The sequence below is a fragment of the Orycteropus afer genome, unplaced genomic scaffold (assembly GCF_000298275.1).
Source record: "Orycteropus afer afer isolate SDZICR_OR568_19922 unplaced genomic scaffold, OryAfe1.0 scaffold00218, whole genome shotgun sequence".
Classification (NCBI taxonomy): domain Eukaryota; kingdom Metazoa; phylum Chordata; class Mammalia; order Tubulidentata; family Orycteropodidae; genus Orycteropus; species Orycteropus afer.
This window is the reverse complement of record NW_006921805.1, coordinates 2,762,769-2,776,003: the sequence shown is the minus strand read 5'-3', so window position 1 is coordinate 2,776,003 and position 13,235 is coordinate 2,762,769. Positions and strand designations below refer to the sequence as shown.

Sequence of the window (13,235 nt, the reverse complement as noted above, 5' to 3'; positions counted from 1 at the left end):
GCTGCCCTTCAGGTCTGGAACTGAACCCACATCTGTGGTTTCCAGTCAAACAATGTACAGGCATGTGAGTTAAACATTTACCTCAAGTAGACACATGCCCTGGAGAGAACAATTATGGGAGAAGGAAGGGCTGCTTATGCACAGGGAAACAGCTCAGGGTACAGCAGAGTATGGAGGGATGGCCACTGGGAAGAGGTAACTATGGGGAGGAAGTGGGAGGGGAGCTGTTGTTGCATTGTAAATGGTGGTCAATGACATGAGACAAAGTGTATGTGAGCTGCTGTATGAAAGTGAATTCGCTCTGTAAATCTTCACCCAAATCACAATATAAATAAATAAATAAATAAATAAATAAATAAAGCAAAAACAAAACAAACAGGCCCAGCCAAGATGACACATAACCTTAGCTAACACAAAACCACCTTTGCCATTTTGCCCTTTTCATGGTGTATCAGTTACGTGATATTAGTTATAGTAGTCAAATTGTGTGACCATTGCCCTTATTCAACATCAATTTTCCTATCACTATAAACAAAAATTCTCCACTTCCCAGAGAATGCTTCTGTCTTTCCTCGCCTGCTTTTGCCACTGGTAGCCACTATTAGCCAATCATTGGTCTTTGTATATTTACCTATCCTTGTGATTATTTATTTTTTGGCTATAGCCCCACTAGTAATTTGTCATAGTATTTTTAATTTATTGCTATTTTATAGTACAAGAAATAAGAATGAAAGGATTTTTTTTAACATTACTAAAATATAATTAAAATTTTTAAAATTACTTTTGGCAAGTTTTAATAATTAAAAAACAAAAAAATAATTTTAATATTCTAAAAGACCATCTCATTTTAGATGAATCCTTTTTAAGATCGAGATGTTCCTGCATATAACCAGATGCTTAATTCTTCCCTCCTGACAACAGGATACAGAAGGTATGTACTTCACAAACAGGAATTTTATAGTATACTTTGACAGAAATAAAACAAAGAGATAAAAAAGCTGGGACCAGTACTTTTTTTGTTGTTTTGTTGAACAGAGTACCTGGAGCCCTGACCTAGCTTGTGGTGATGCCCTGCTATGAAGGCAATGATCTGACAACATATTATCAGGAAAGGTGCATCAGCTGGCCAGTCTTTGACCCAAAGGTATGCAAGGAGGAGCATCACTGATGGTAATGAATTGTTGTCATTTTTTAAATGCCAGAAAAGCAGATATGCAAGAAGAAAATATAAACCCATAGTTACCTCACCACTGTGTGGTAAGTACGATGAAGTTTTTGATATAGGCTCTTTCAGACTTTTCTTTATGCTTACTTATAAAAACACACTTTTTTTTTTTTTTTTAAATAAAAATGGAATATTTAACCATTTAGATATAAAATATTACCATTTTCTAGTCCTGCTCCATGTTTTATTTCAAAGGTGTTGACTAAACTCAACTATATTAACTATACTCTGAAAAATTTAAGGAGCTCTGGTGGTGTAGTGCCTAAGGCATTTGACTGCTGACCAGGAGGTTGGTGGTTCAAACTCACTAGCCACTCCGTGGAAGGAAGATTGGGCAACCTATTTCTGTAAAGATCTACTGCTTCGGAAACCTAAAGGGGTTTGCTATGTGTTGGAATCAACTTGATGGCAGTGAGTTTGGTTTTTGTATGAAAAATTTTACAAAGTAAGGATAGAGCTGTACCTACTGTTTATATAAAGTCTAGATGAAACAAAAATTTAAGTTGGTCACTGTGATAGTTTAACAGTGAAAATGTTAAATGAAAATATGGTACTTTTTGTTTTGGAGATAGGAAGGCCTTTCTAAGCATTACATGAAATGAAGAAAAAGTAAAGATCGATTAAAAAAAAGTCAGTAAAAACATTGACGATCTGAATAACACTATGAGCTACACTGAGCTAATATTTATATACCATTACACTCAATAACTGTAGAATAATACACCTCCTTCTCATTTATCTATTATCTCATTATCTGACATTTCACATTTACAATAGTTAAAAATCTATCATCTGACTATTCTGCACATTAACTATATATGTCTGGCAGTAATGAATGCTGAGGTCCCTGATGGGGTCCTTGACTGGAGGACCCTGTGTGCACACTGAAAGGAAGTTAAGTTTTGCATAGTACTTTACCATCCAGGAAGAGAAATTGAAAGCAGTCCTCCTGAGCCTTCAGGTGCCAAGTGAAGTGCAGGCTAGAGTAGGGTCACTGGGGACAAGACACTTCCTGGTGGGTTCTGGGTGCCCACAAAGGGCTGACACGGGGCGTTAGCAGCTGTGTCCTGAAGGGAGGCTGTCCTCAGGGCCAGGGAAGAATCAGGACCCTCGTGTTTGGCCCCAGCTCCCAACCCCAAGGAGTGGCAGGGCCAGGAGTATTATGAACATTATACTAATAAATTTGACAATTTATGTGAAAAGGAAAATTCCTGTATAACTTACCCAAACTGACACATATGAAATAGAAAGTCTGCAGAATGCTGTAACTATTGAAGATTTTGAATTCACTATCAGAAAACGCTAAGCCAGAATGGTTTCACTGATGAATTCCATCAAACATTTGAGGAAGTAATGATACCAATATTACACAAGCTCTTTCAGGAAACAGCAGAGGAGGAAACATTTCCCAAATCATTGATATGGTCTCCATAATTATGAAACCAAAACCTGACAAAAACTTACAAGAAAAGTATGGATCAACTTTCCTTGTGAACACATAAGCAAATATTCCTAATAAACATTAACAAGTTGAATCTAGAAATTTATAAAAAAGATAATCTGACCAAGTAGGGTTTATCACAGATTACAAAACTGGTTTAACATGTGACATTCAACCAATGTGATTCATATTAATGGAATGACGGAGGAAAAATCAATATGCTCATTTTAGTAGATGCAATGCTAATTTTGCATAGATGATACTCACTTTAAGTTTTCTAATTCCTGTTTTCTCAATGGAGAAGAAGGTGGAGCTGGAATAAACTTATCTCCATCATGGCTTTTACTGCTGAAATAAATATAGACTCTTAATCAAGAAGAGAAACAAATAAGCAATTAAATGTAAATTTTTATTTCCCTATCCCCACTCAAGTACAATTTTTTTCTGACAAAAGTGTGTAAGAATCAAAATAATGAAAAGTGCCCAGTGACTCAGTATCACTAACATGTTAAAGTCATCCTGTATGTTTGCTTCTTTTACCCAGTGTGCAAAACTGCTTTTAAAAATTTCTAACTAAAAACAATTTCTCTATTACCTGAAGGAAACGACCCCATATTTCCACACATTTCTCTTTCTTATTTTATTATTTACAGTAAATCATTAACTTCCTGGTGGGGGAAAAAGATCATAATTTTGTTGCAAATTTTCTATAATAAACATATTATTTCTGTTGTAATAAAGAAAAAAATACTGGTATTAAAGACACATTTTTAAAGGTGCCATGTGTAAAAAGCAAAACTTCTTACATATAATAGTATTTGTTGATACTCCTAGACAAACTCTCCAAATCTCAGTATGGGAAACATACAGATGTCCTCTGAAGGTTAGTGGTATACAGTATTTTAAGAGAGGTAAAGAATAATAAGAAATGAGAAGTTCCAGGACTTAAGTATTTATTTTAATTAAAAAATTGCCTTCTCTGATAGCAATAGGAAAAATCAGCTGCGAGTGAATAAATTCCAGCTCATGCTGACACCATGGGTGTCAGAGTAGAACTGTGCCCCATAGGGTTTTCAATGACTGATTTTCAGAGACAGATTACCAGGCCTTTCTTCCAAGGTACCTTCGAATGGACTTGAACTTCCAACCAAACCTGCCAGGGACTTCAATAACAACAAGAATCCTTACAAACACTACTCCTGACAATGAAAAGCTGTTACTTTTGACATTTCTCTTTCAAGGTTTTCTCCTCACTTAGGTTTGCTAGTCAGTTCCTGAGAGGATTCTGCCAAGGGAGGTAAAGGGATTAGAATACCTGCAAGTTTCACTGCTTTCACTGCTTTCCGTGTTCCCACCTAATTGATTACTATTTTTAGACCCATTTTCCTGCTTCGGATCTTGTTGTTCTTCGGGTAATAGCAACAAGGCATTTCTGAGACAAATGGCTGCAAACTCCATACTGGCTACAGGAATGGCTGACGACTGGCCATCACTTAAAAGAATAAAACCAATATAATTGTAAGTGAAAACTTCTCTCTGATGAGTAAAAATTTTAATACAAGTAGTTACAAGAGAATGCTAAAGAACTCAAATCTTGAATACAACATACAGGATATGAAAGGTATCAATAATGGTTTGCAAATACATACATTATATATATTGTGTCTCTAGCAATGGAATGAAGGATGGGAGACATCTTGAAGTATATCTACAATGTCATTGTTAATGTTAAAAGTAACTGTAGACAGGGAAAACTGTAATGTGGGCCAGGACAGGTACGGTGAGAATGGGAAGGAGGGGGAGAAAATAGATTTTCACGTTTCAGTCTTATTTTGGTCAATTCTTGCTTTCAAGAAGTACCTTTCTAAGTTTTGAGACAGCAGAATTATCTTTTATATTATTATGACATTGACATTTTATATTATTTTCTACTGGTTCAATATACCAAACTAAACCAGCTTTATTAGGAAAAAAATGTTTTTGGATAAGTAATAATAACTTTGAAACTGTAGGACAATGATGTCTTATTATAATAGTCTTTTTAAAAATACCTATATAATAGTTAAGCTAAATTAAGATGTGTGTGTCAGATACTATCTAAACTTTGGAAAAAATTTAAATGGCAATGAGGAATTTTCTTTCCTGAGAAAGAAAAAAAAAAGGCAACAAATTCTTTGCAGTCTCTTACTTGAGAAAAATAGCAACTCAGATTGTAATCTTTATAATTATGTTCATGTTTAAGTTGTTCAGCTGAAGATTCTACATGTGGCAACGTCTATATTATTTTGGTTGCTGTATATATTAGTACACCCCCCCAATACTAGAAATCAGCTTTTAACATATTTTCATTTCTAGGGACTATGAAACAGCATCTAAATGAAAAGCACTAATGATAACTAAAATACATAAAAAAAGAAACACCAAGATGCCCTCTTCTGGACATTTTGAATAAATCACCAAATAGTTTAAATCAGGTTACTTAAGCCACCAACAATTTCAGTGCCCCTGCATGTAACAAACCAAAACTACATGCCAGATGACATTTACTATGGACCTATGTGTGGGGGTGTAGTAGTTGAAGTAGCAACAAAACCTAGTTACACAGTAGTTCCTCCTATGAAATGACATATCCCAAGCATACTTTAAGAAACATTGTATGAAACAGTATTAAACACATACACAATTTCTCTTTGCACAATACTTACTTATATACAGTATTCTGTATGGACTGTGATGCCAGAACTATTTTACGATGATAGCCTTGACCAACAATAGACTGTACAATTCCTTTTTTGCTTGGAAGACCTTTAGTTTCTTGTTCAGAAGTCTATAAATTACAAATAATTTCCAATAAACTTAAGGGAACTGCAAGATGGAGTCTGAAAAATGAAGACTTTTCACAATTGTTCTAAACGTAAGAAAGTTTTTAAGATCCATCAACATGGAGTTTTTGGTGACAAGTAAATAAATATGTTTGGTATCAGAGGAAAGAGTACATGAGGTTGAAAGTATGTTATATTTTATTATAATGAGATTTGAGGTCATTCTAAGGAAAAAAGCAATTAAAAAATGACTCAAACATTCATTTAGAACATTCTACATCCCAGGCCCCATCTGTCCCTTACAGGTACTTTGACATCAGGGTAAGGAAAACAAGAGAGCCGTAAACACACAGTGCAAAGGAAATGGGAAGTAGCTCCACTCTCTAAAACATAAACTGTTTCCTTCTTAATTGAAAGTATTAATTAAATTGTTAACAATATATAAACTCTGACAAACTATGTATGTTAAGAACTACATGGATACAACTTACCATCTAGGAAATTAAAACCCTATAATTATTAAACTGAAAATAGCAGAAGCTTCACACACACACACACACACACACACACACTCTTACGTACATGCAGTATTTCACTAAGATATCTCATTACAGGACCTTGATGATGCCAAATTCATTTGTTTTCTGCTTTTACTCTAAGTCTCTGATTCATCTACTGGTGGAAAGAATCCCAACTAGGCATCTTATAAAGACATTCAGACTCTCGTATACAGGAACAAGCCAGAGACAGTCTAGACCTGCAGAACTGAACTCTACCCTAAAGAAGCCAGTCTTTCCCTAGATACAAATGTCTCTGTACTGTTACTGATTGCCCAATAATGTAACCTTATTATTGTTGCACTTCTATATATGAATTTTAATAAAATAAGGACTCACTAGTGTATTTCTTTAAAAAAAACCTATAATACATAATGGTTGAAAATACAATAAAACTGCTCTGATGAGAACTAACTTGGGGTTGAGGAGGCAGCCAAACAGTATTAATGAAAAGTAGGAAGTGGACACTCTGATTCATTATTGAAAGAAGTTCCATCCTGAGTTCTTTTCCTAGTAGTGGTGCTGAATTTCTAATGGTTCAACCCAGGCTTTCTTTCCTGATCCCTAAGCTCATGCAAACTGATCCAGATGGCTGTTTCTACAGATACAACAGAGGAAAACAAACCGACTCCTACGGGACAGAACTAAAAAAAAACCCACAATAAACATTCCTTCAATAACACACTTACAGCCAGAAAGTGTGCCAGATCGGTTTAGTGTAAAAGGATCATAGGATTCATTATTTTACAGCCACTTGGTGGTAGCAGCACTCAACAAATCTGAAGCTTTTCATAAAAGTAAATGGCACATTTTATGTACTTTTTCTTAAATTGGTTAAATACCATCCCTAAATTTGGGCCCATGTTTTTTTTTGTCCAGTGGACCTTTCCTCACAGGTTATATACCACCCAGGTAAGCATAAGTTTTGCCTTTGCCAAAAGAAGTCTGAAACAACACGTATCACGTACACAGGGCAACAGGACAAAATGACTACCAGGTATCCATTGAATTGTGGCCCTTCACCCCCCAAAATTTGTATAATAAACCCTAACCCCTATACTTATTGGGATGTGATCCCATTTGGGAAGAGGAGTTTCTTTGTTGTGTGGATGAGGCCATACTAGTGAAGGGTGCGTTTTAAACCAATCACCTAAGAGAAGATATAAAGTGAGCAGATTAGGCACAGACAAGCAAATAGAGATGGGGAAAGACGGATGCCACACTATATGAAGATCACCAAGGAACCAAGGAACAGAAGGTGAAAAGAGAAAAGAACATTCTCCCAAAGCTGACACAGAGAGATAGCCTTCCCCTAGAATCTGTGCCCTGAATTCATACTTCTTTCCTCCTCAACTGTAAGATAAATTTCTGTGTGTTGAAGACACCTACTTATGGTATTTCTGGTTCAGCAGCAGTAGCCACCTAAGATACCTCCTTAGTATCACCAGAGTAACAATTCAGTTGGTTATTTTTATTCAAGAGGGATTTATTTCTGATGGTTACAAACAGCTTTGTCCAGTATGCCTCTGGTCCGGACTACATTAGAAAAAAAAGAAAAATATTATTTGAAGTTTACAATTTCTCTTACTGGGATTTTGCTCTTTATTTTTATTTGAGAGAGTAGAGAAAAACTGGGGAGAAAGCTTTGTAAATCCAATAAAACCCAGAATACAATCCTAAAAGTAACATTTGTAAAAATAAATAATTTTAAAAGAATGTATTAAGCCTCACTATATATTCCTCACATTACTTAAAACACTTGGCAGCTAACTGAAAGGTTGGTGGTTCACACCCACCAGCTGCTCTGCAGGAAAAAGATAAGCCAGTCTGCTTCCATAAAGATTTACAACCCTAGAAATCCTACTGGGGTGGCTCTACTCTGTCCTATAGGGTCACTATGATTTGGAATTAACTCGATGGCAGTGGGTTAGGGTCTCCCTCCCCCACATTTCTCTATCCTAAGAAAAACTCTCTGGTTTCTAATAACTACATAAAATAAAGGCTGTCAATACTTAAATTCATGGATGGATTTAAAGAGATTAAGTAATTTCTAGCGTTACTTTTGGTAAGTACAATTCTGCCTAGAATTGCTGATTAGCAGTTAATTTAAAAATTAATCAATAACAAATTTGTCTTTAAGAAAAGCAAACTACAATTAGGTAAATCATTAAAGACTTTCAAAGACGTCATTCATCTCCTTCCCCCAGTGGTGTACTCACTGAAAACTGCTAGGCAGCTGCACTTCTTTAATCCCCTTAGTGTTTGTACAGTGAAAGCAGTGAGAACTGGAACTCAACGGGACTGCCTTGTTCTACTGGATCTCGAAAGCTTCCCACCTTTGACAGGGTAAGTCTTACCACTTTTCTATCACTATTAATGGAAAATACTGTAAAGCCTGTGAAAGTCTGAATCTGTGTAAGGTGGAAACCTGTCAGAGAAGGAAAACTCAAAACATTTCCCACTAATAGAGGGAGACAGAAAATTGGTAAGACTGTACTCTGTCAAAGGTAAACAACTTGTAAGACTCAGAAAAACAAGGCAGCTTTGGCGAGTTCCAGGTCTCAGAGGTTTCACTGTGTTTGTGTTTTCCTTCTCTGATGGGTTTCTGTCTCTCACAGGATCTGGTTTTTGCAGGTTGTACTGTGCCTGCTTCTCTGGAAGTGCTGTTTAGCAGCAGGAAGAGCATCTCAGCACTTCATATCACCTGCAGCAGGCATGCCAGGCAAAACCTCAGGATAATATGACTCTCCAATCCTCACACACCAAAGAGTACAACAAAGGGTGGTTGGTAGGAAATGGGGTGATAGGGACATCTGGTAATTCTGATACAACCTGTCTTTTCTATCCCTTCCACTGACCTCTCCACTTGAGAATCAAAAGGCATCCACCAACTGCCATTTGGAGATAATCTAGGCATGGATACCCACGTAAGCAGGCCTGTTTCTCACAGCCACTGTAAATAGACATGTGCTGAGAAACAGCCTGCTGTTGTTGTTGTTATGTGCCGTCGAGTCAAACCTGACTCATAGTGACCCCTCCTTGGGTTTCCGAGGCAGTATCATTACGGAAGTAGGATTGCCCAACCTTCCTTCCGAGGAGTGGCTGGTGGATTTGAACCGCCAGCCATCTGGTTAGCAGGCAAGTGTCTTAGCCACTATGCTACCAGAGCTCCCCTTGAGAAACAGCCTAGCAACCTATAAATTCTCAATCAGTTACTGAAGCAAAAGTAAAAGCCCTAGGCTAGGAGAAAATGCAGTTTATGCTGTTCTTTGCACACTCACCATGCTACCGCCAGTCCTTCTCTAATGGCTGGGTGCATACACCATTCTCACACGAGCAGAAGGCATGGCCCTGGCCCCAGTACCATTGCTCTCAAAGATCAGACCCTCTCATTGGCTCAATTCTTTAATGTAACTGCTGCTACACAGCTGCTGTGCTTACCAAGAACCTGAATGTTAACAAATAACTTTATGAAGCTAATTTTTTTTGTCCAAATGTTAAAGAGCAGAAGACTATCTTCAGAAATCCACAAAGGATTAAAAAGGGAATGACTTTTGGGTATTTTTTACTTTCCATGTAACAAGTGGGGAGTGGTGGGGGTTCAAAAAGACATTCAAGTGGCACTTACCCCCTTATTGGCAGCAATACAGCATTCAGCTAGTCGTAGCCAGAGGCGAGGATTTGCGTGATAAACCTGAACGGCTTCAATTAGACACTCGAAGGCAGCGAGAGGCCTTCCAATGTGAAGAAGTTGAATTCCACAGTTGTATAGTAACTCATACCTCTTGTTGGTTAGTAATGTACACATAGGTCTTCCTGAAAATTTTTTGCCTAGTGATAAAAATTATATGAGACCTAAGATTTAAAGTACGTTACAATGAAAACATTTATTCCACTAAGTACTTAGAGGCTACCTTGTCTACTACCAGTAACTCTGATTTAAAACTGTAACAGTTCTCACCCATGGTCTCTATCCCTAACTTCACAAACTATCTCCTGAGTAGAGCTGTCTATGCTGGCAGAGCCAGCGTTTCTTCTAATTTGCCAGCTCCTCAGGCAAGAATTCTCCGGAAAGGCAAAGATCAGAGCTGGGACCCACTATTATTCCTAACCCCACTTTTTCCTCATTTTTAGAGGCCCTAGGAAGGTTCCACTTTTTTTTTTTTTAATTTCAGCTTGATAAATGGGACTTTACTATAGAAATAAAAATTAATGTACCATATCTATTATGGCTCACTCACTTATTCAAAAGTTTCACAGTCCTTAGTAAAAGAAGATGTTTGTGATTTTGGATATATTTTCTAACAGTTTAGTACCTTAAATAGCTAAATAATTGTTTGATTTTAAGTACCTCATATCAAGAATCCACATAAAATAAGTATTAAAGGAGTAAACTTTATGAATTTGCTTAAAGATTGCCAGATGCTACCAAGAGTATTATATGTGAAACCCTGAAAAGGAGTTATAATAAAACCTAGTTTGGCACAGTCAAGAAATTTTAGTTTTGCCTAACACCTTGTTACTCAAAGTAGCAACATATACTAAAACTCTCTACAGCTCTACTTGTTGCCTGAGATCAGTGTGAACTGTATGTAGGTACACATAGCTTGCATCCTGGCCAGATGCCTGCTCTTTAAAATCATACTTTCCTCAGGTAGAAAAATACAAACTGTCCCCCAGCACTGCACTTACTTGGATCTGTGCTGCCTGCACTGAGCTGTGCACAGACATTGTCATTTTCCTGCAGAGCTTTTTTAAAGTAGAAAATCCCCAAATTGTGCTTGCTCATGGCAAAATGGATGCAACCAAGATTATTCCAGAACATGCACCTCAAACATTCACCTGAGAAAAACAAACACATTTGTCCACAGAAAAATTTTACCATTAACATATCTCATACAAGAATCAGGCTTAACTTGCATGAGTTAGGTTTATTTACAGTTCCAGTTAGTCACTATATAACAGTTCACAAGACATTTGAAATTTTGGAAACAACTGAAAATTTTGTAAAGTCGTTTCCTTTTAAAATAAGTTTTATCATATATCCAAACATGTAACAAAGCACATAGGGGCACGGTTATGGAGGCTTTCTAGACATATCCAAAAACTTACAGGTTTGGTTTACTGGGTTAAAACACCTAGGACCATAGTCCTGAGGGACAATTTAGTCAATTGGTATAATAGTTCATAAAGATAACACTCTACGTCCTAGTTTGGTGAGTATTGCCTGGGGTCTTAAAAGCTTATGAGCAGCCATCCAAGATAAAACTATTGGTCTTTACTTGTATGGAGCAAAAGAGAATGAAGGAAAACAAAGGCTCAAAGAAGAAACTAGTCCACAGGGCTAAATGTCGACATGAACCATGGCCTCTTCTAACCTGAGACCAGAAGAACTAGATAGTATCCGGTTACCATTACTGACCATTCTGATTAGAGACACAATAGGAGGTCCCAGGTAGAACGGGAGAAAAATGTAGAACAAAATTAAATTTCCTAAAAAGGGAAAGCTAGACCTACTAGACTGAAAGAGAGGGGGTCGTCTATGAACCCCTGAGACTATTGCTCTAGATATCCTTTTAAGCTGGAACTGAAGCTATTGCTGGAGGACATCTTTCAGCCAAATACAGGCAGTCCCCAGGTTATGAACATCCAACTTACACACAACTCCTCATTATGAACCAAATCCCATAAAGCCTATATACTGAAAACTCAAGATACATACACTGGTTCATAGAAACAAACAAGTGCTACCTTGTGACGTGCATCAAAACATTATTATTACTGTATTATGTTAAAAATGTCTTTTTATCTGGTAGTGTTAACGTTTTTTATGTATAGAAAGGTACACTATATGCTATACACTGAGACAAACATTTGACTGACTGATGTTAGATATGAATTGTACCTAACTGAGCTGTTCCAATTTCTGTACAAATTTGATTTAAAGACAGAATTAGCAACACAAATTCACTCATAATGTGGAATGTCTGTTACAGATTGGGTTATTAATAAAAACAGTATCATCAACGAGTAATGAACTCCCTTAAGACCAAACACAGTTTACCAAATCTACATTTACCCAAAAGCAAAGATGAGAAGGTAAGGAGAAACAGGGAAGCTAGATCTATGGAAAAAAAACAAACAGAATGGAAATAATTAGAATGCTGATTCATTGTAAAAATTCTAACCAACGGCATAGAATAATCTGTATAAAAATTATTAAATGAAAACCCAATCTGCTGTATAAACTTTCACCTAAAACACAGTGAAATATTATTTAAAAAGAATAGCAAGCAAAAAAAAATCAGTTTATTAAAAGGGATAAAATTAAATTTTAAAAAGGCTTACATACTGTTTTATTACCCTATCTAATTTAATTTACCCTTTTCTGATTTAATTTTTAATAATTGTAGGCAAGTGATAAAAAAAATGCAAAATATGAAAAATATTTATTAATTAGTAATAAGGGAGCTCCGGTAGCATAGTGCCTAAAGCACTTGACTGCTAACCAGAAGGCTGGCGGTTCAAACCCACCAGCCACTCCACAGAAGGAAGATGGGGAATTCTACTTCTGTAGTGATACTGCCTTGGAAACCCAAAGAGAGGTCGCTATGAGTTGGGTCCGACTCGACGGCACAACAACAACAAGAACAGTAATAAATATGCATGGCATTCACACAATGAAATACTATGTAGAAATTGTAAAGAATGATGCAATTATATATGGAAACAGTTAAAATACATTGAGTGAAGAATAGCAAGAATATATAGAACAAAATAGAGTATATAAAATCCTGCTTTTTTAAGCCCTAAGTTTCCACTATTCTTTTAATTCATATTTCTTTGAATATCACTGTGGATGACCATTTGTTGTTGGGCAGTTGTATATTTCTCATCCTGTAAAATGCCTCTTCCAGCCCTTTACTTTTTTTTCTATTTGTTTACAAATACTCCTCCTCCTTCCCCCATGTCTGTCATCTGTCTCTAACTTGGTTCAATGTATTGCTGTCGTTGTTGTTATGTGCCATCGAGTCGGCCCCGACTCATAGCGACCCCTCCTTGGGTTTCCGAGGCAGTGTCACTACGGAAGCAGGATTGCCCAACCTTCCTTCCAAGGAGTGGCTGGTGGGTTTGAACCGCCAGCCTTCTGGTTAGCAGTCAAGTGCTTTAGCCACTATGCTACCAGAGCT

The 13,235-nt window shown here is 36.8% G+C and overlaps 1 protein-coding gene across 1 annotated transcript in view; it reads right to left on the bottom strand.

The window, feature by feature from the left end:
• The window catches only part of CNOT10 (CCR4-NOT transcription complex subunit 10), a 104,111-nt gene that overhangs the window by 42,753 nt on the left and 48,123 nt on the right, over window positions 1–13,235 (bottom strand). The window contains exons 9-13 of the mRNA XM_007948639.2: window positions 10,738–10,887; window positions 9,674–9,876; window positions 5,372–5,493; window positions 3,982–4,158; window positions 2,934–3,014 (exon numbers count right to left, since the gene is read on the bottom strand). Coding sequence (XP_007946830.1) covers window positions 2,934–3,014; window positions 3,982–4,158; window positions 5,372–5,493; window positions 9,674–9,876; window positions 10,738–10,887 — 733 coding nt within the window. The remainder of the gene's footprint in view (window positions 1–2,933; window positions 3,015–3,981; window positions 4,159–5,371; window positions 5,494–9,673; window positions 9,877–10,737; window positions 10,888–13,235) is intronic.